This window comes from Henckelia pumila, chromosome 2, assembly GCF_033568475.1.
Source record: "Henckelia pumila isolate YLH828 chromosome 2, ASM3356847v2, whole genome shotgun sequence".
Classification (NCBI taxonomy): Eukaryota; Viridiplantae; Streptophyta; class Magnoliopsida; order Lamiales; family Gesneriaceae; genus Henckelia; species Henckelia pumila.
In genome coordinates this window covers 133684596-133706775 of record NC_133121.1, presented here as the reverse complement: position 1 = coordinate 133706775, position 22180 = coordinate 133684596, and the positions used below count along the sequence as shown (strand labels likewise).

At 31.7% G+C, this 22180-nt stretch overlaps 1 protein-coding gene across 1 annotated transcript; it reads left to right on the top strand.

Annotated features, from left to right (window-relative positions):
• Window positions 1-16891: 16891 nt before the first annotated feature.
• Window positions 16892-17370, top strand: LOC140878452 (zinc finger BED domain-containing protein RICESLEEPER 2-like). The gene is made up of 2 exons (XM_073282054.1): window positions 16892-17219; window positions 17318-17370. Exons 1-2 carry the CDS (start codon window positions 16892-16894, stop codon window positions 17368-17370), a joined length of 381 nt encoding a protein of 126 aa, XP_073138155.1.
• The last annotated feature ends 4810 nt before the right edge of the window (window positions 17371-22180 follow it).

The window sequence follows — 22180 nt, the reverse complement described above, 5'->3', positions numbered from 1 at the left end:
AAAACTTGTTATTGTGTTTCTAACATATTTACTCTAGTGTGAAGTTGTCAACTCAAGATGGAAGCCAAAACTCAAAATTAGTTAAACTGAATTTCTTGCGAGCTCCAGTGTTTCAATGATATCTTACATCTCAGTAATCCAAATGACTAGCCGCCAAAGAAAATGCAAATAAATCTTAATTTGGAACATATCTTATTTCACGTCAGTTGAGCCAAAACGGATGTTATCTAGATCAAACTGATGTCGCAATACCAAACTGAATCGGATCAGTTTAGCAGAAATACAGAAGCAGTTTACCTCAAGCAGTTCTGGTATATTGGCCATATCGTGCAGCTCAATTATCCTAATGGAACGATTCACCATGCGTTGGAAAGATAAGAGAATGATCTACAAATTATATTCACAAGTCAAAGACTAAATCGAATTCTAAGGAGATGATAAACTGCGTTGAAGTTACTAGTTTGGAAGTGAAATTCTGCAGAGCAGAATTTCTAGAATAGTCTGGTTTATTAAGCATAACTTTCGCATTTGAACTCCGAATTGAGTGATTCTTGATTCCGTGGAAATATAAGAGAAAGGTCTACAACTTTCATGTTTATTACTTTGCCCAAAAATCAACGAATCAAGAGATATGATACTAAACTGATCGTATGGTTACTAAACTGCTCCAAAATCAGTTTAGCTCCTAAACTGATTTTGTGCTCAACCAAAATTTTGTGCAGCTCTGATATTTCGAGCATAACTTTTGCATATGAACTCCAAATTGATTGATTCTGGTGGCGTTGGAAATCTAAGATCAAGGGCTACAACTTTTGTATTCATCACTTTGCCCAGCAATCAACGAATCAAGAGATACAGAGCTAGACTGATCACATGTCTCGGAAGTTGCTAAACTACTACCTAAACTGAAGTTGACCAAGAGTAGTTTACCCACCCAAACTGAAGATCGCTCAACTGCCACAGCACCCAAACTACTCCAAGTCCAGTTTCGCACCAATGTTCAGTTTAGCAAGATCAGTTTCGCTTAAGACCAGTTTAGTGAAATTCAGTTTAGCTCTAGAAAAGGTACATAAACAGTACAAAAGTATTTTAACGGCTCTGTTTCTGTGTCTAACGGCTATATCACTCTTGGAGCCTATAAATACAACATCTTGGAGTTCAAACACAAGCTTTTGAAGGAGATTAAAATTATGGGCAGCCTACTTGAAGAAATCAGCTAGTTGAGAGCAAAGCCCAAGGTGTGAAGAACACATCAAAATTCTTGAGCGTGAAAAGTCAAGTTCTTCACACCCAACTCACTCACATATAAAAGAGAGATGCATTCATAGATTAGTTGATTGAAAGTCTTTACACAAAGACGTTAAAGATTGTGTTTGTAGTCTTGGTATAAAGACGTAAAACATTATGCGGATTGTGAGGTTGCGGCCTACAATTGAGTGGTGGCTAGGAGTTCTTGTTTAGGCAGTGGGTAAGTCCTAAACCGGATTGGGTTTGTACAAATGACTTGTATAAATCAAAGTCTTCTAGTGAATCCTTCCGAGGAGGAAGAAGGGGTGACGTAGGAGTTGTTGAAATCTCCGAACATCCATAAACAAATCCTTGTCTCTTTATTTCTTGCATTTATTCATTGCTACTGTTTTGGATTACATTGTTGAAACATTTTATGTGTTTGATAAAATACCCAAATGTTGCATTCAAAGTGTTTGATAAAATGCTTCAACTAAACCGTTTTCAATACTTCAACTTGCATCCTTTTAAATTGATTTACAAAATGTTAAATTAGTTTCTACGAAGGATTATTTTGAGTGTCTTCCGCTTGGTTTGAAAACCAAACTCGATTTAATTCATCGGTGCTCAATATTTCAAGAACCGAGCTATTGTAGCTCAAAATGTTTTAGAAGTGTGTATTCACCCCCCCTCTACACACCGTATCCGATCCTATCACATAGCGATGAAGATAAAACTTGAAAGTAAGGTAAAAAAATTATTAAATTTTTTAGATTTATAGACAAATAAAAAATATAGCTTTCAATTGATAAAACTTTCGTTTCGAACATGAATTAAATATTAGCAATTAATTTTATCTACAATAAATACATAGATATATACAAATAAAATACTCATTGAACAAAACTATACAATGAATAAAAAACTTCAAAAACCTTAAAAATGACAAAAATAATTATTAAATTCATAAATAAAGTGCTACTTTTATATAGATATAGATATATATATATATAGATATAGATATAGATATAGATATAGATATAGATAAATTTTCAGTTATATATATATATATATATATATATATATTATTAATAATAATAAGTATTATACTATAGTTCAAACATCAACATGATTATTTGTTTACCTTCAATTCGATAAAAAAGTATAAATGTTGTTGATTACACTTTTAGTTTATCATTGAAATATTTTTGGTCCCTAAAGTTTTCTAAGATATTACTTAGTTAGGCATCATTGTTAATTTTATAGTTATTCTTCCTAAAAACAGGAATACAAGAAATTTTAGTTAAATTACCAAATTCCAAAAAATAAATGAATTGATTGAATAAAGTATGAGATACGTTTCCTATATAAGTAAGAATACAATATCGATTTATGATTATGATATGATTCTACTTGTTTTGAATCAGATGATTAAAATTAATGATTTGATTTAATTTGTTATTTGTTTAAAAGTTTAATAATCAAAATATTATGTTATAAGAATGAAGACTAAAAGCATAGCGTTGAAGATAAATGTTGAAAATAATTTCACAAAATTAATAAATTTCTTTGATGTAGAGAAAAAAAATTTTAATATAGCTTTTAATTAATAAAACTTTAATTTTAGGACATAGGTTAAACATTAGCAATTATGTTTACTTAGAATAAATAAATAGATACAAATTAAATACTCACTAAATAAAACTTCAAAATTACAAAAAAAAACCTCTAAACACCTTGAAAATTTCAAAAAATTAACCATTAAATGAAATAAAATTGAGGATATAAATAAAAAATAATTTTAGGATATGAATTAAATATTAGCAATTAATTTTACCTATAATAAATAAATAGTTATAATTAAATACTCATTGAATAAAACTACAAAATGACATAAAAAAATTCAAAAAGTATTTGGAATGACAAAAAATAACCACTAAATGAAATAAATTGAGAATAAAAATAAAACTTTAATTTTAGGACATGAATTAGAATAAATAAATAGTGACATGCAAATTAAATACGCATTGAATAAATTTATATAATGACCTCAAAAACCTAAAAAATTCTTGGAAATGACAAAAAAATAACTATTAAATGAATTAAAATGATGATAAAAATGTAAATTAACAACTAAACTTTAATTTTAGGACATTAATTAAATATTAACAATTAATTTTACCTAGAATAAATAAATAGTGACAAATTAAATATGCATTGAATAAATCTATAGAATGACATAAAAAACCTCAAAAAGTCTTGAAAATGACAAAAAAATTAATCATTAAATGAATTGTAAAGAGGATAAAAATGTAAATTCACAACTAAAGTGTCACTTTTATAGATATAATAGATAATAGATATTGAAGTACGTTAGTATGACTAAGAACAAAAATTTTAAGTAGATGAATGCATGAATGATGTTTTTATTTGATATTAGATTGTGCACGCATAATAGACAAAAATAAATACTATCTCGAAAAACAATCTTAGCTAGCTTACATCTCCGATCATAGCCCGTAGGTTAGACTTTGATCGAGAAAATAAGTTTTACGACGATAGGGAAGATGAAAATATTCACTGAAAGAAGTTAATGACAAGTTGCTTGACGATTTTTGTTTGTTTTACATCTTTGTTGATTTTTGTTTTTCATATGTTCGAATTATAATAATCTAATTGATGCTCTGTTGTAATACTTCGAAAGAAACTGAAACTTGATGTGTGGAGATTTTTCCCCAAAATTTATATTGTGAGAAATTTTAATGTCAAATTGAAAATTCGATATCCATAACTACATAGTTCTCATATTTTATTATAACTAGTTAAATTTTTTGTTATCCTAAATTTTAATCAATCTTATTATTTTTATTGCGAATTCATGTTATAATCAAAATTTTAACAAAAATATTTTATTTATTTTATAATAAAATTGAATAATAATCTTTATATATATATTATGGGGATCGGGGCGGGGATGGTGATGGGGTTTGAATTCAGGATCCCCGTCTCCGCCCCAATTCCATCCCTAGTGATCATTGAGAATGATACAGGATCTTGACACGATCTTCTCAGAGTTGTTAAATAAGGATTTCAAGAATTAAAATTTTTTCCATTGACCAAATTTTTTATATTTCTAATAGAGAAAACGAGTAAGTGATATCTTGGTTAAATTTTTTGAGTTTAATCTATAAAATGAACTATAATTCAATTTTTCTTCCATTAGTGCAAGGCTAACATTTATCGACCAACTATTTGAACTCAAGACGGAGTTGAAGGCTTTGCATGCACAAAAAAGAACTGTAGTATGTTTCTAAAACAATTTTATATTATTTTGGAAACAAAATATTGTCTCCAAGAAATTAAATGGATTGTTTTACTTCTTTAGGAAAACCAAGTTGAAGGTATGAACAACCCAGATAACGGAGAGGTAAATCAATGCACATCAATAGCATTTTTTGAGTCTTTGCATTCGATCGGTATATGTGACATCTGGTAATAGTATATTTTTCTGTAGTTGTCTACTTAAAGCCCTCGACCCCTTATTTTTAGGCAACGATCGGAATGTCCGATCCCAAGTTCGAAGCTTTCGACCGTCCTTCCGAACTCATTCAGTGAACGCGTGTCCCTGCTTGGACAAAACAATGTTGTCGAGTCGGGACATTCACAATTAAGGTTGAATCAACGATTGGATGGTGTTTGTTTAATAAAGTTGTGATAGTTTTGTAGATTAAGAAGTTCACGAATTAATGCGCTACAAAATCAGCTTTTTGCACAATCCGAAGGCTTTCAAAAGTTGGCCCAATGGGATTCTTTGATTGAAAAAATTCATAAAGGATGTACTTTTGGAAACTGAACCATTTAATTTGGATGAGCATTCCTTCATGATATCTGAAGGCGCGAGAAACCTGTTGGGTATTGATATGGTCATTAGAGATGATAATTTTTCCCGCGAGTTTGAATTTTTGCGAGAAAAACCCAAAACGGTGCGGGGTCGGGGGGAATATTCGAGTATGGGTTCAAATTCGGGTTCGGCAATTTTAAAAAATCTCCGCAACATATTGGAGTGGATACGGGGATGCTATCTCCATCCCTTAACCCGTCCCGATAATAATAATAATAATGAAGTGTAAAAATATTTTATTTATCAAATTTTAATAAATAAAAATTCTTACAAATATTAAAATAAAAATTATTTATATTATTTATTTATATATTTTTTATGTTTCAAATTTTTTTCATGTAACGAGACATATAAACTAATAATATATATCTATGTACATTTTGTTATTTAGTTTGATAATTTTTTTAAAAAATATATTCTTAATAAATTTTTGATATATATTATTTTATTTAAAATATTTTTATTAAATTTGAAAGTTAATGTTATATTCAAAATTTTACCAAAAATATTTTATGTATTTTATAATAAAATTAAATAATAATTTTTTTATTCTTATATAATAAAATTTGCTAATATATATATATATATATATATATATATTTATATATATAATGGGGATGGGGATGGGGACGGGGTTTGAATTCGGGATCCCCGTCCCCGCCCCAATTCCATCCTTAGTGGTCATTGAGAATGGTCCAAGATCTTGACACGATTTTCTCACAGTTGTTAAGTAAGGATTTCAAGAATTGAATTTTTTTTCTATTGACCAAATATTTTATATTTCTAATAGAGAAAATGAGTAAGTAATATCGTGGTTAAATTTTTTGAGTTTAATCTATAAAATGAACTATAATTCAATTTTTCTTCCATTAGTGCAAGGCTAACACTTATCGACCAACTAATTGAACTCAGGACGGAGTTGAAGGCTTTGCATGCACAAAAATGAACTCTAGTATTTTTCTAAAACAATTTTATATTATTTTGGAAACAAAATATTGTGTCCAAGAAATTAAATGGGTTGTTTTAATTCTTCAGGAAAACGAAGTTGAAGGTATGAATAACCCGAATAACGGAGAGGTAAATCAATGCACATCAATAACATTTTTTTGAGTCTTTGCATTCGATCGGTATATGTGACATCTGGTAATAGTATATTTTTCTGTAGTTGTCTACCTAAAGCCCTCGACCCCTTATTTTTAGGCAGCGATCGGAATGTCCGATCCCAAGTTCGGAGCTTTCGATCGTCCTTCCAAACTCATTCAGTGAACGTGTGTTCCTTCTTGGACAAAACAATGTTGTCGACGGATAAAAGATTGGAGTAATAAAGTTGTGATAGTTTTGTAGATTAAGAATGGAGTAAATCTGAGGTTGGGACATTCACAATTAAGGTTGAATCAACGATTGGATAGTGTTTGTTTAATAAAGTTGCAGGGACGTAACTAGAATTTTTTTTCAAGGGAGGCTAAATTTTAGGTACAAAAAAATTATAGACATTGGATATTCTAATCTATCATACATACATATATATATATATATACATGTTTATATAATCTAATTAACTCTCTAAATTTATATATCATTTAGTTTTTCATAAGTTTTTAATTTTATTAAATATCAATATCATAATAATGATATAAAAATCTAACTTTTATTATATTAGCTCCCCTAAACTTAATAGAGAATATTATATTATATCATTACACGATTTTTTTTTTGAAAAAAATAAAACATTTTCCATTTGAAATCTAATATACAGATCGATACTTGTTTAATTTTTTAATTAATTATCTTTATAATATAATCTACTATTAGTATAATATAATTGAAATTTCTCAAACTCAATTTGAAAATTTAGTTGGTCCAAATCAAAGTTAAAATAGCCCAAAACATAAAAAAATATGTTTGATAGAACCCAAAACAAAAAAATATTTTTTAGTCTATATCAAACAATGAAAGAGCCCAAAATAAATTTTTTTTGAAAGAGCCCAAAAAGGGAAAAAAAACATTATATTGGACCTTAAAAATATACACATATATATTAATATATGGGCTAAGGGTGGGGGATAGACTGGGCTGAAACCCAGTCCAGCCCCTACTGTTGGTCCGTCCCTGTAAAGTTGTGATAGTTTTGTAGATTAAGAAGTTCACAAATTAATGCGCTACAAAATCAGCTTTTTGCACAATGCAAAGGCTTTCAAAAGTTGGCTCAATGGGATTTTTGATTGAAATATTCGTAAAGAATGTACCTCTGGAAACTGAACCATTTAATCTGGATGAGCATTCCATCAAGATATCTGAAGGCGCGAGAAACCTGTTGGGTATTGATGTGGTCATTAGAAATGATAATTTTTCCCGCGAGTTCGAATTTCTGCGAGAAAAAACCCAAAACGGTGCGGGATCGGGGGAGAATATTCGAATACGGGTTCAAATTTGGGTTCGACGATTTTAAAAAATCTCGGCAACATATTGGAGTGGGTATGGTGAAGCTATCTCCATCCCCAAACCCGTCCCGATAATAATAATAATGAAGTGTAAAAATATTTTATTTATAAAATTTTATTAAATAAATATTTTTACAAATATTAAAATAAAAATTATTTCTATTTTTTATTTATATATTTTTTATGTATCAAATTTTTTTCATGTAACGAGACATATAAACTAATAATATTGATCTATGCATATTTTGTTATTTATTTGATAAATGTTTTTAAAAAATATATTCTTAATAAATTTTTGATATATAATATTTTATTTAAAATATTTTGATTAAATTTGAAAGTTAGTGTTCTATTCAAAATTTTAACAAAAATATTTTATGTATTTTATAATAAAATTGAATAATAAATTTTTTATTCTTATATAATCAAATTTACTAATATATATATATATAGAGTTTCTTTCAAGTGCCCACCTACTATGCCCACCATCATGCCCACCAATGATGTGACACTATTCTATTGGATGTGATAAAGATGTGATAAACTGTAGGTCCAATAGAATAGTGCCACATCATTGGTGGGAATGGTGGTGGGCATGGTAGGTGGGCACTTGAAAGAAACTCTATATATATATATATATATAATGGGGATGGGGATGGGGTTTGAATTCGGGATCCCCGTCCACGCCCCAATTCCATCCCTAGTTGGTCATTGAGAATGGTCCAGGATCTTGACACGATTTTCTCACAGTAGTTAAGTAAGGATTTCAAGAATTGAATTTTTTTTCCATTGACCAAATATTTTATATTTCTAATAGAGAAAATGAGTAAGTAATATCGTGGTTAAATTTTTTGAGTTTAATCTATAAAATGAACTATAATTCAATTTTTTTCAATTAGTATAAGGCTAACACTTATCGACCAACTAATTGAACTCAGGATGGAGTTGAAGGCTTTTCATTCACAAAAAGGAACTCTAGTATGTTTCTAAAACAATTTTATATTATTTTTTGAAACAAAATATTGTGTCCAAGAAACTAAATGGATTGTTATAATTCTGTAAACGAAGTTGAAGGTATGAACAACCCGGATAACGGAGAGGTAAATCAATGCACATCAATAGCATTTTTTTGAGTCTTTGCATTCGATCGGTATATGTGACATCTGGTAACAAAATATTTTTCTGTAGTTGTCTACCTAAAGCCCTCGACCCCTTATTTTTAGGCAGCGATCGGAATGTCCGATCCCAAGGTTGGAGCTTTCGATCGTCCTTCCAAACTCATTCAGTGAACGCGTGTCCCTTCTTGGACAAAACAATGTTGTCGACGGATCAAAGATTGGAACAATAAAGTTGTGATAGTTTTGTAGATTAAGAATGGAGTAAATATGAGGTCGGGACATTCACAATTAAGGTTGAATCAACGATTGGATAGTGTTTGTTTAATATAGTTGTGATAGTTTTGTAGATTAAGAAGTTCACAAATTAATGCGCTACAAAATCAGCTTTGTGCACAATGCGAAGGCTTTCAAAAGTTGGCCCAATGTGATTCTTTGATTGAAATATTCAAAAAGGATGTACCTCTGGAAACTGAACCATTTAATCTGGATGAGCATTCCTTCATTATATTTGAAGGCGCGAGAAACCTGTTGAGTATTGATGTGGTCATTAGAGATGATAATTTTTCCCACGAGTTCGAATTTCTGCGGGAAAAATCCAAAACGGTGCTGGATCGGGGAAAATATTTGAGTATGAGTTCAAGTTCGGGTTTGGCGATTTTTAAAAATCTCCGCAACATATTGGAGTGGGTATGGGGATGCTAACTCCATCCTCAAACCCGTCCCGATAATAATAATAATAATAATAATAATAATAATAATAATAATAATAATAATAATAATAATAATAATAATAATAATAATAATAATAATAATAATAACAATAATAATAATAATAATAATAATAATGAAGTGTAAAAATATTTTATTTATCAAATTTTATTAAATAAAATTTTTTACAAATATTAAAATAAAAATTATTTCTATTTATTATTTATATATTTTTTTATGTATCAAATTTTTTTCATGTAATGAGACATATAAACTAATAATATTGATCTATGCATATTTTGTTATTTATTTTGATAATTTTTTTTAAAAAATATATTCTTAATAAATTTTTGAAATATAATTTTTTATTTAAAATATTTTGATTAAATTTGAAAGTTAATGTTATAATCAAAATTTTACCAAAAATATTTTATGTATTTTATAATAAAATTGAATAATAATTTTTTTATTCTTATATAATAAAATTTATATATATATATATATAAATAATGTTGTCGACGGATCAAAGATTGGAGTAATAAAGTTGTGATAGTTTTGTAGATTAAGAATGGAGTAAATATGAGGTTGGGACATTCACAATTAAGGTTGAATCAACGATTGGATAGTGTTTGTTTAATAAAGTTGTGATAGTTTTGTAGATTAAGAAGTTCACAAATTAATGCGCTACAAAATCAGCTTTGTGCACAATGCGAAGGCTTTCAAAAGTTGGCCCAATGGGATTCTTTGATTGAAATATTCAAAAAGGATGTACCTCTGGAAACTGAACCATTTAATCTGGATGAGCATTCCTTCATTATATTTGAAGGCGCGAGAAACCTGTTGGGTATTGATGTGGTCATTAGAGATGATAATTTTTCCCACGAGTTCGAATTTCTGCGGGAAAAATCCAAAATGGTGCGGGATCGGGGAAAATATTTGAGTATGGGTTCAAGTTCGGGTTTGGCGATTTTTAAAAATCTCCGCAACATATTGGAGTGGGTATGGGGATGCTAACTCCATCCCCAAAACCGTCCCGATAATAATAATAATAATAATAATAATAATAATAATAATAATAATAATAATAATAATAATAATAATAATAATAATAATAATAATGAAGTGTAAAAATATTTTATTTATTAAATTTTATTAAATAAAATTTTTTACAAATATTAAAATAAAAATTATTTCTATTTATTATTTATATATTTTTTTATGTATCAAATTTTTTTTCATGTAACGAGACATATAAAGTAATAATATTGATCTATGCATATTTTATTATTTATTTTGATAAATGTTTTTAAAAAATATATTCTTAATAAATTTTTGATGTATAATTTTTTATTTAAAATATTTTGATTAAATTTGAAAGTTAATGTTATAATCAAAATTTTACCAAAAATATTTTATGTATTTTATAATAAAATTGAATAATAATTTTTTTATTCTTATATAATAAAATTTATATATATATATATATATATATATATATATATATATATATATATATATCTATATATATTATGGGGATGGGGACGGGGTCTGAATTTGGGATCCCCTTCCCCGCCCCAATTCCATCCCTACTGGTCATTGAGAATGATCCAGGATCTTGACACGATCTTCTCACAGTTGTTAAATAAAGATTTCAAGAATTGAATTTTTTTTTCCACTGACCAAATATTTTATATTTCTAATAGAGAAAACCAGTAAGTGATATCTTGGTTAAATTTTTTGAGTTTAATCTATAAAATGAACTAAAATTCAATTTTTCTTCCATTAGTGCAAGGCTAAAAATTATCGACCAAATAATTGAACTCAGGACGGAGTTGAAGGATTTGCATGCACAAAAAGGAACTCTAGTATGTTTCTAAAACAATTTTATATTATTTTGGAAACAAAATATCGTGTCCAAGAAATTAAATGGATTGTTTTACTTCTTCATGAAAACCAAGTTTAAGGTATGAACAACCCGGATAACGGAGAGGTAAATCAATGCACATCAATAGCATTTTTTGAGTCTTTGCATTCGATCGGTATATGTGACATCTGGTAACAATATATTTTTCTGTAGTTGTCTACCTAAAGCCCTCGACCCCTTATTTTTAGGCAGCGATTGGAATGTCCGATCCCAAGTTCAGAGCTTTCGATCGTCCTTCCAAACTCATTCAGTGAACGCGTGTCCCTTCTTGGACAAAACAATGCTGTTGACGGATCAAATATTGGAGTAATAAAATTGTGATAGTTTTGTAGATTAAGAATGGAGTAAATCTGAGGTCGGGACATTCACAATTAAGGTTGAATCAACGATTGGATGGTGTTTGTTTAATAAAGTTGTGATAGTTTTGTAGATTAAGAAGTTCACAAATTAATGCGCTTCAAAATCAGCTTTTTGCACAATGCGAAGGCTTTCAAAAGTTGGCCCAATGAGATTCTTTGATTGAAAAATTAATAAAGGATGTACCTCTGGAAACTGAACCATTTAATCTGGATAAGCATTCCTTCATGATATCTGAAGGCGCGAGAAACCTGTTGGGTATTGATGTGGTCATTAGAGATGATAATTTTTCCCGCGAGTTCGAATTTCTGCGGGAAAAATCCAAAAAGGTGCGGGATCGGGGGAGAATATTCGAGTATGGGTTCAAATTCGGGTTCGGAGATTTTAAAAAATCTCGGCAACATATTGGAGTGGGTATGAGGATGCTATCTCCATCCCCGAACCCGTCCCGATAAGAATAATAATAATAATAATGAAGTATAAAAATATTTTATTTATCAAATTTTATTAAATAAAATTTTTTACAAATATTAAAATAAAAATTATTTCTATTTTTTATTTATATATTTTTTATCTATAAATTTTTTTTTCATTTAACGAGACATATAAACTAAAAAATATATTCTTAATAAATTTTTGATATATAGTATTTTATTTAAAATATTTAGATTAAATTTGAAAGTTAATGTTATATTCAAAATTTTACCAAAAATATTTTATGTATTTTATAATAAAATTGAATAATAATTTTTTTTATTCTTATATAATAAAATTTACAAATATATATATATATATATATATTATGGAGATCGGGGCGGGGGCGGGGATGGGAATGGGGACGAGATTTGAATTCGGGATCCCCGTCCCCGTCCCCGCCCCAATTCCATCACTAGTGGTCATTGAGAATGGTCCAGGATCTTGACACGATTTTCTCACAGTTCTTAAGTAAGGATTTCAAGAATTTAATTTTTTTTTCCATTGACCAAATATTTTATATTTCTAATAGAGAAAATGAGTAAGTAATATTGTTAGGATCGAAATATGTGTAGAGGGGGGGTGAATACACAATTAAAAAATTTGCGGGTTCTTCAATCTAATTTGTAAGAATCAGACAGAAGTTTTGTTGCTTAAAACTTTTGATCTGCTTGAAAGATCTGAGCAAGTCAGGCGGAAGTAATCTTTCTCACAGATTGAATGTTTAATAATACTAATGCAGATGAAATGAAATAAGTGCAGTAAAGAGATAGAGTTGTTTCTGGATGTTCGAAGATGAATTCTTCTACGTCACCCCTTCTTCTGTTTCCAAAAGGATTCCACTAGAAGACTTTGACTTATACAATCCCTTTGTACAAGTCCAATCCAATCAATCCTTTGATCGGAACTCCTAGCAATACTCTTACTCGAAGCAGAACAACTTTTCTACTTAGAGTTTACAAAGTGAAGCAACAAAGTATGCTTCGGTAGTTTGATCTGAAGAGCTGTAGCTTTGATCTGGATCGATTTGAAGTGTTTCTTTGAGCTTGATCGATCTGTAGTGTGTTCTAACTCGGAGTATCGAGACTTTGATTTTGATTGCTTGTAATTTTTCACTCTTGGTCTCGTATCTTGAATCTTCGAAACTCTTGAGTATTTATAGTCTTCAAAAGTAGCCAGTGAGCCGCGAACAATTTTTGATATTGGGCCGCCAGCATATCTCAATAAATAGCTCACAAATCTTGACTTTAAAACGTAGGCCGATCAACGTTCAAAATCTTATTAAATGATTTTGTCGTTTTCTCCAATGATCTTAGCAACGGTTACTTCAGAGTGAGGCTTCGATCTGGTTGATGACTATCTGACCTTGTTTCAATCGATCCGGTGCAATAAGATATATGTCTGTGGAGTTTGATCCATATCTTGATTTCATTACGGAACTTTGATCTGGTAACTTTCGTATATTGAAATCTTTAACCTTTAATCTTTGACGAGTCCGATTAGTTTATTTACTTGGTTTTGTTTTGACTTTGTTATCACCGAAACTCTAGAGTTTGATCTCCAACAATTTCCTCCTTTTTGGTGATGTCAAAACCAAGTTAATATTTGGATCAAAAATATGATGAAGACGATAGATCAAAAATCTTTTCCAAAAGTCTCTGTCATAGATCAAATAATAATTTTAGACAAAATAAATGTCGAAAATTAATTTCTCAGAGGATTCCTTGACTTGATCTGCTTGACTTTGCTTTTCTTCTGATCTGAAAATTTTTACTTCTTTCCCTTGCCTTTGGCTCTTGACGAGGTAACATTTTCCCCCTTTTTGGCATCACCACCTAGGGGTGTTCATTATTCGGATATAACCGAACAAACCGACCGGAATAAAATTTTCGGTTTTTTTGGACCGGTTTTTCGGTTTTTCGGTCCGGTTTTGGATATAGTTTTTGAACTTTCCGGTTTTTCGGTTCGGTTTCGGTTTACCATGAAAAAACACCGAAATAACCGAACCGGCCAAAATTAAGTTAAATTATAATATAATCCTTAGGGTTTATAATTTTACATTTTAGTCCTAGCTAGTAGTTAGAGTTCCTAAAATTATAATCTTTTATTATCAATTTCTCTTTCTCACGATTCACATCCCTGGGCTCTGGCGGCTAGCCCTAGCATATCTGCCCACCACCATAGCTGTCGTGCTCTACCGTCTTGCTCGACTCTGCCTTTAGCCTTATCATATCCGCCGAACACCAGATCCACGGCCACTCTGCCTGCCTTCTCGAGTGCTCGACTCTCGCCTCTAGACATCTGCCGAGTGCCAAAGACCATATCTATCGTCGCTTTTTCTGCTTGCTCGTCTCTCTTCTTTCTCACTGTCACTCGAAGAAAAATTCCCATAGGTTTGTTCTTGACTTAAATCTCAATGACTTTTCTATTTAAAATATCGAGAAATCTAAAGTATTGATGTTAAATTTTTGCTATAAATATAAAAGTATCTACACAACTACACTTGAAAATGACATATAATCATTCAATAATTTCCAGTAATAATCACTAATATGCGCTTATCTTTGAGCAAATCATGCATTTTTTTCGGTTGTATTCTCAATATTTTTTCGGTTGTATTCTCAATATTTTTGTTTGTATGTTTATGTAATTATATTTTTTGTAATCTGATTAATTTATTATGTTGTATTTTTATTTATTCTTAGTTTATTCGTTCAATACTTCAATTAATATTTTTGATTTTGTGGCTTGAATCTCGGTATTTTTTTCCTTTTGAATCTGTTACAAACTTAATAGTTAATTTATTTTTGTGTCTTTGTTTTAGTTAGTTTTTTTATTGATATCTGTTTAGGCATTATTAATTATTATTATTCTTTTCCATTTGTCAATTTTTTCCCTTTGTTCTTATTAAAGTAATCAATTGAAGATTGTTGATTTCTTCAAAAAAATTCACTGAGTTACCACAAATAATCTAATTTCAAATTGTTATTTTTCTTACGTAGATGGCTGAACCTGAAAATGATAGTAAACTTGATGAAAGTAGAAATTCAAATGACGAGCCACCAATTACATCTTCCACAAATCCTGCTGATGGTGTGAAGAAAAGAAAATCTGTAAAGCTTAGATCAACTGTCTGGGAACATTTTGACAGGTACGATGATTGTGATGGGAATCAACGAGCAAGGTGTCGTTATTGTAGTTCAACCTATGCGGCTGATTCAAACGCAAATGGAACATCTTCTTTGGGTAATCATATTAGAAAGTGTGTGAAAAATCCCCACAATTTTGAAAATAAACAAGCTAAATTGAGATTTCAGCCAACTTCAAAAGATCAAATAAGTGAAAATTCCCTTAATATTTGGAGATTTGATCAAGAATCATGTAGAAAAGCATTAGCTCGGATGGTAATTGTAGATGAGCAGCCTTTTAGTCTTGTTGAAAGGGAAGGGTTCAAGCACTTCATCAATATAATTCAGCCTATATTTCGAATTCCTTCTCGTGCTACAACCACAAGAGATTGCTTTGAACTTTTCTTGGAAGAAAAGAAAAAACTAAAATCGTTTTTGAAAGAATCGCATCAAAGAATTTGTATCACAACAGATACATGGACTTCAATCCAGAGAATCAATTATATGTGTCTCACATCTCATTTTATTGATAAAGATTGGAAATTGCACAAAAAGATTCTGAATTTTTGTCCAATTAGTAGTCATAAAGGTGATGATATGGCAATTGCAATCACTAAGTGCTTGATTGATTGGGGTGTGGATAAAGTTTTCACAATTACAGTTGATAATGCTAGTTCTAATGATACGACTGTGAAAGAGCTTTCAAAACAGTTTAGTAAATGGGGAACCAATTTGATGGATGGTAGTCACCTTCATGTAAGATGTGTTGCTCATATAATCAATCTTATTGTTCAAGATGGATTGAAAGAAGTTGGTGATTCTGTGAAACGTGTGAGACAAGCTTTGAGATATATCAGACAATCGCCTGCGAGAATAAAAAGATTCAAAGATTGCTGTGAAATTGAAAAAATAGAAAGTAAAAAATCATTGGGTCTAGATGTTCCTACTAGGTGGAATTCGACATATTTGATGTTGAACACAGCACAAGAATTTGAGAATGCCTTTGTAAGATATGCTTTTCTTGATCCTGGATTGTTGGATAACCTTCTTAATCATACTTGTGAAGATGGAAAAATTGCAGGTGCTTTTAATAATGATGATTGGATGAAAATAAGACACATGGTAAAGTTTCTTGAAACATTTTACGACCTTACCTTAAGAGTCTCTGGTTCATTATATGTTACGTCAAATGTTCACTTTCATGAAATTGGTGAAGTTGCTTGCATTTTGAAAATGTTGGTGGATAGTGATGATATTGATTTGAGTTTTATGGCGGAGAGGATGAAAGCTAAATTTGACAAGTATTGGGGTGTTCCAGAAAAGATGAATAAGATGATTTTCGTTGCTTGTGTGTTAGATCCTCGCTTCAAATTTGAGTATGTTGCTTTTGTTCTTTTGAGTATGTATGGAGAAGAGAAAGGGGAGAAAATGAGAAATGATCTTAAGCTTTATGTGATATCCTTATATAATGAATATCAGAGGACTTCAAAAGAATCTCAATCTAAATCACTTGCTTCAGTTAGAAACACAATGGATGTGTCAAGTTCTGGAATCACACAAAAAAAACCTTAATTCAACAAGAATACTTGAAGCATAGAGCCACGAGTGGAATTATGGATTCTAAATCAGAGTTGGAAAAATATCTTGGTGAAGAAACAGAGCCTGGAAATGAAAATTTTGACATATTTCTTTGGTGGAAAGTTAACTCACCTAGGTTTCCCATTCTTGCTAAGATGGCCCGTGATGTGTTAGCAATTCCTATTTCTACCGTCGCATCAGAAAGTGCATTTAGTACTGGAGGACGTGTGCTCGATCCATTTAGGAGTTCATTAACTCCTAAATTGGTGCAAGCTCTTGTTTGTGCACAAGACTGGCTTCGTGGTGAATCTTTACCTCTTACCGTAGAAGAAGACTTGGATAAGCTCGAGAAGTTTGAAGACGGTAAAACTTACATGTTTTTTTGTATTAATTTTACAAATAATTTACTTTTTAATGGATACAATGCACACACACATATATATATACACACACATTTTCAGATTTGGATAGCTTGGGATTAGGAAGAGATAGTTCTAGCATAACAGACTTGTAATTGCATCTTGCAATCAGGTATGATAAAAATTTATTTATATTAACTTTTAGATCCTACTGTTTTCAAAGTTTGGCATTTTTTTTATATATATGTAGTCATTTGTTGACAGATTATTTGGCAAGTACCAATTAAAATCTTCACAAGAGGACTCTGTTCGAGAAGCTTGAGAGATATGTGCTGGATAATTGACAAGTGTGGTGCTCAACAAGATATTGGAAAATCGATTATCTGTTAGTAGGGATGACCTCTTCAAACATCTCGTGGATATGGATAGAAATGAATTCACGGTTTTGTGCAATAAAAATGTGCCCAGTGCCCAAGATTGGTTTTATTATTATTTGTCTTCTATTTTATTGTTTCGTGACTTTATTACTATACTATTAAATATTTGATGAAATTTATGTTGTTTCAATTTTTTTAATTGTTTTATATATCTATTAAACCGATTAAACCGAACCGGAAAACCGGTCCATTATAGCGAAAAACCGGACCGGACCGAATTAAAACGATTCGGTTTTCGGATTACATATCTCAAAAACCGAAAACCGAAAAACCGAACCAGAATTACACAAAATAAAACCGAACCGACCGATGAACACCCCTATCACCACCCTCAGATAAAAGGTCGAGAATAACCGTGAGTTGGGTACCAAAGGTGTCATGAATCTGCTTGTTGTGAGCTTCAGTGGAGGCAGTAAGACTTTCAAGCTTCCCAAGAATATTGATATATTCGTTAATGTGTTGCTTTTGAATGTTCAAGACAGATTCACTGATGTTATTCACCATTGTCAGCACATATGACTTGAAATCACGAAGTTCAATTGAAGTTTGCATCTGATTAGCTTGCAATTCACCGACTATAGTAGATAGCTGAGTGAGTGAATTAGTCAAGTGTTGATCCGGTCTGAAATTAATTGGATGAGAGGAAGAAGGCTCAGTGGCGTCAGAAGAAGTAGAAGCACAAATTTGAAGCAGTGAGGCAGGAGCAGTAGCAGGCTTTACAGCAACATCTTTCATTAAGGCAGATGACTTATCTGATTGAGAGATAGATATTACGGAGAGAGTAGCAGATGGAAGATCCAACTTGTCCTTGAACATAATGGTAATTGGTTTGAAGATACTGTGAATAAGATCATCCCGAACTATCTTAAATATAGGTGGAAAATCCATGACCAAATGTTCAGATGAGCTATCCTTCTCAGAGATGACAGACAAGTCAAGACACTGTTCCTCTCTAGGAACAAATGGAACAAGAGTTCTATCCAGAGCAAGGTCAGAAACTGCTGACTGAGTGTCAAAGGGACATCTTCAGTCATGGATACCTCTTCAGTAAGAGATTTATCTGAAGCAGAGGTCTTGAGCGATGGTTCCTGGGGAACATGTTCGGTGGATGAAGTGAGATTCTCAATAAGTTGTGCATCAAGAGGAACAGACGCATGTTGCGGTATCTCCATTTCATCTTCATGAGAAAGAGGTGCCTGAGAGCTAGATTGCTCAGTCTGTTGTGCTCGCAAGAGTTGATCTCTTGAAGAATTTTCAATGTGAGATGTGGTTAATGGTTCTTGAGAAAAGAGGACCACATCTGATTGTTCTGCAGGGACAACTTCAATGATCATTGATTCTTCTGGAACAAAAGTATCCGTAGCTGATGAAATGTTTGAATTGATTGGTTCGGCAGAGAGAAAAAGTTCATCCATCAGGGATTGTTCATCTGTATCAGACGGAGGAGCCGAAGATGAAGGTTGAGCTCTGACTGGTGCTTCTGATGGAAATTCTTGTCTCATAAGTTGATCATTTGCTGTCATCATATTAGCATCGTTCTCCAATTGGTTAAATGCGGCGGTCTTATCAAAGATATCCAGACTGGTTGGATTGAACTTGGCTCTCTGTGTTCGAATGTGGTTTCGAAGAGTGCTTTCCCGCAGCCTAAGTTGAACAAACTCTCTTCTGTTCAAGGCTCGAGACACAAATTTAGTTTCAGCCCATTCAAGGATTTTATTTTCAAGTTCTGCAATCTTGTCCAGTGTGTTCAATTCCTTGATGTTGGAGAAATGATCCTCATTCCGATGAAAGACCCATTTATCAAACGACTTCATTTTTAAATCCACATTTTTGATAATGTGTTCAGCAGTCAGATCAATAATCCTTTGAATGTTTGACAGTAGATTTGGTACATCATCAGGCTGTTTGAAGAATCTAGACTGAAGCATGGAAATATTGAGCTGAGTCACCGGCGGAACAACATTTTCCACCAAAGAGAGGGGAATAGCTGGAATTGGTGCAGGTGGGATAGGCAGTGGAGTCCGAGGAGGAAGCCTGACTATTCTTCTTCTTTTCTGCGGATGAGATGTGATAATAATAGCTGGAGTAATTTGATCTGATTCAGAAGTTTCAGACTCAAATGAATTGATCAAAACTTTTCTCTTTGTTGTAGTCTTTCTTCTGGGAACTGATCTTCTTCGAGGCAAAGCTTCCTTGGTTGTTGTGATGGCCAAGGACTTGGATTCATCCTGGAGCGTTAAATATTCAATCTCATCCGAGTGAGATGAACCACGCTTGAAAATAATCAGCTGCTTAGCTTTGTATACATATATGACTCTTGCATTTAAAGTCTTGTGCGGATGAAGTGCAGACGAGGGTCCCAGATGGACATTCAGATCATTCAAGATATCTCCGATCTGAACTGCAAATCCTTGAGATTGTTCTGTAGGTGCAGTTATCATAGCAGATAGAATATTGAACAGAACAACTGACCAATTTACGGTAATACCAGCAGAGATAGCAACCATAACATCAAATTTTTCAGATGTAATTGCATCGAAAGAACCTGCTTTGGCCAGAAGGGATTTGGATACAATATCGTGCAGAATCCTGAATTCCATCTTCAATTCCTTCTTCTTGCAAGGAATGCAGACTGGTTTGTTTGTCAAGGAGTACATGCTTTTCATCTGCTTCTTTGTTTCAGCAGAGATTGTTGAAAAATCAGTGATTCCCTGTCTTGGCAAATCAAATGAAGAAGTGAAGAGGGTAGATGTAATGCGGACAGATTCACCACCAAGAGTTGCCGAGATGGAGTCCTCTTCAAATTTGGCCGTCTGGAAGAACTTGGGTAGGGCTTGCTTGTAAAGCAATTTTCCGCCTTCGAGAAATTTCCATAGCCCAGATGCTTCAATTGTTCTGAACATATCTACCATTCCTTGATCGTTTAGATCGAATATGGTGTGAAAATCGATGAGAAGAACATTTTGGGTAATGGGCGTCATCTCTTTCCTGCAAAATCGAAGAATAAATGCGAGTAGTCTGTTCTTTGCGAAGAAGGAGCAGATTAGGGCTCAGAGAATGCGAAGTGTTGAAAAGGCAAATTTTCCGATAAGTTTTAAGAAACTGAGCACGTGGCAGATGACGTAATCATTAATTCAAATTCAAAAAGAGATGTGGTAGAGAGTTTTATGCACGCGGCAGATAAAATAATATTTTAATAATTTATCGGGAATTGATGGGCCTTGTCGTCAGCCAACAAACTTAAAATTCCTACTCCCTAACAAAACGAGTATAGTAATGAGCAGGGTCGAATCCACAGGGAACGAGTATTTATTTCTTTCAAGTGAATGTAACTAAAAGGAGGGTTTTTGGTATGCAGTAGGAAAAAAAATAATAATAAGCGAGAATTAAATAAATGAGATGAACAATTAAATAGATATGAACTTCAATAATTTACCAAACTCTGATTCAAGGAATTTCCGTATTTCAATTATATCACTGGTCATCGGCTAACAAATAATTTATTCATGCAGTTTCTAGCAATTAACCTTAAAATCAAACGGATAGCCACTAAGATTTTTGTGTTCTCCTATTTTTATTGACCAAACCCAGCATCCAGTCAAAACTTATCAATAACCAACTGGGCACGATAGCGTTCCATATTGATTAAAAATAGCTTTTCGATTTGTGAAAACAGTTAATCCTAAAATCTAACAATCGAGATAGCTGCAACTGTTAAATATAGTTCCGTTAATTTATTTAGATCAAACATGCTATGATAGCACAACACACCTAATCTATCGCTACTCAAGTACCAATCATTCATGACAATTACAGATCACTGAACTCATGGTTAGCAATAGAAAATCATAAATCAAATTAATTTGTCAGATTAATCGACCCACAACTTTCATGAAACAAATCATAAATTAACAAATACTAGAAACATACAAAAACATCAATTTAAACACATAACCTCACAGTGATAATCGAAATACCGGAAAATATCCTTGAATCAGAAATAAAAACTTAGCCAAGAATAGTTGGCTTCATAATTCTCTAAAAAAATAAAAGATTAAACCTAGAAATTATGAAGAGAAAAAGAAGAAGAAAATATTCATTGTCTTGGCCGTGCAGAGCGTGTAGAACGCAGAAACATAAATATGGAATTCTCTTTATCCCTAAACTAACGTGTAAAACTAAGAAAAAAGGAAAAATAAAATAAAATCCCAAAAATTCAAAAAGAGATAAAGTTTAACTAAAAAGATAATGTAGAGATATTGTTTTTAAATAGAAAATCTCCAACTATCTTTATTTATCTAGAAGAAAATCTTTTCTTCAAAAGTCTTCCATAAATTAAATACCATATTTAGAATTCCTAAAATATGGTATTTTCTTCTCAAATTCTGAAATCTTCAATCTCCCACCAGACAGTAAAAACGTAGTAACACAGCGCGCTCACGCCTTGCTCCAGATCCTCTTCTAGTTTGCTCAATTCCTCAAAATTTCTCTTGGCAACTCCAAATGTGATAGAATTCAACTCTTTTAG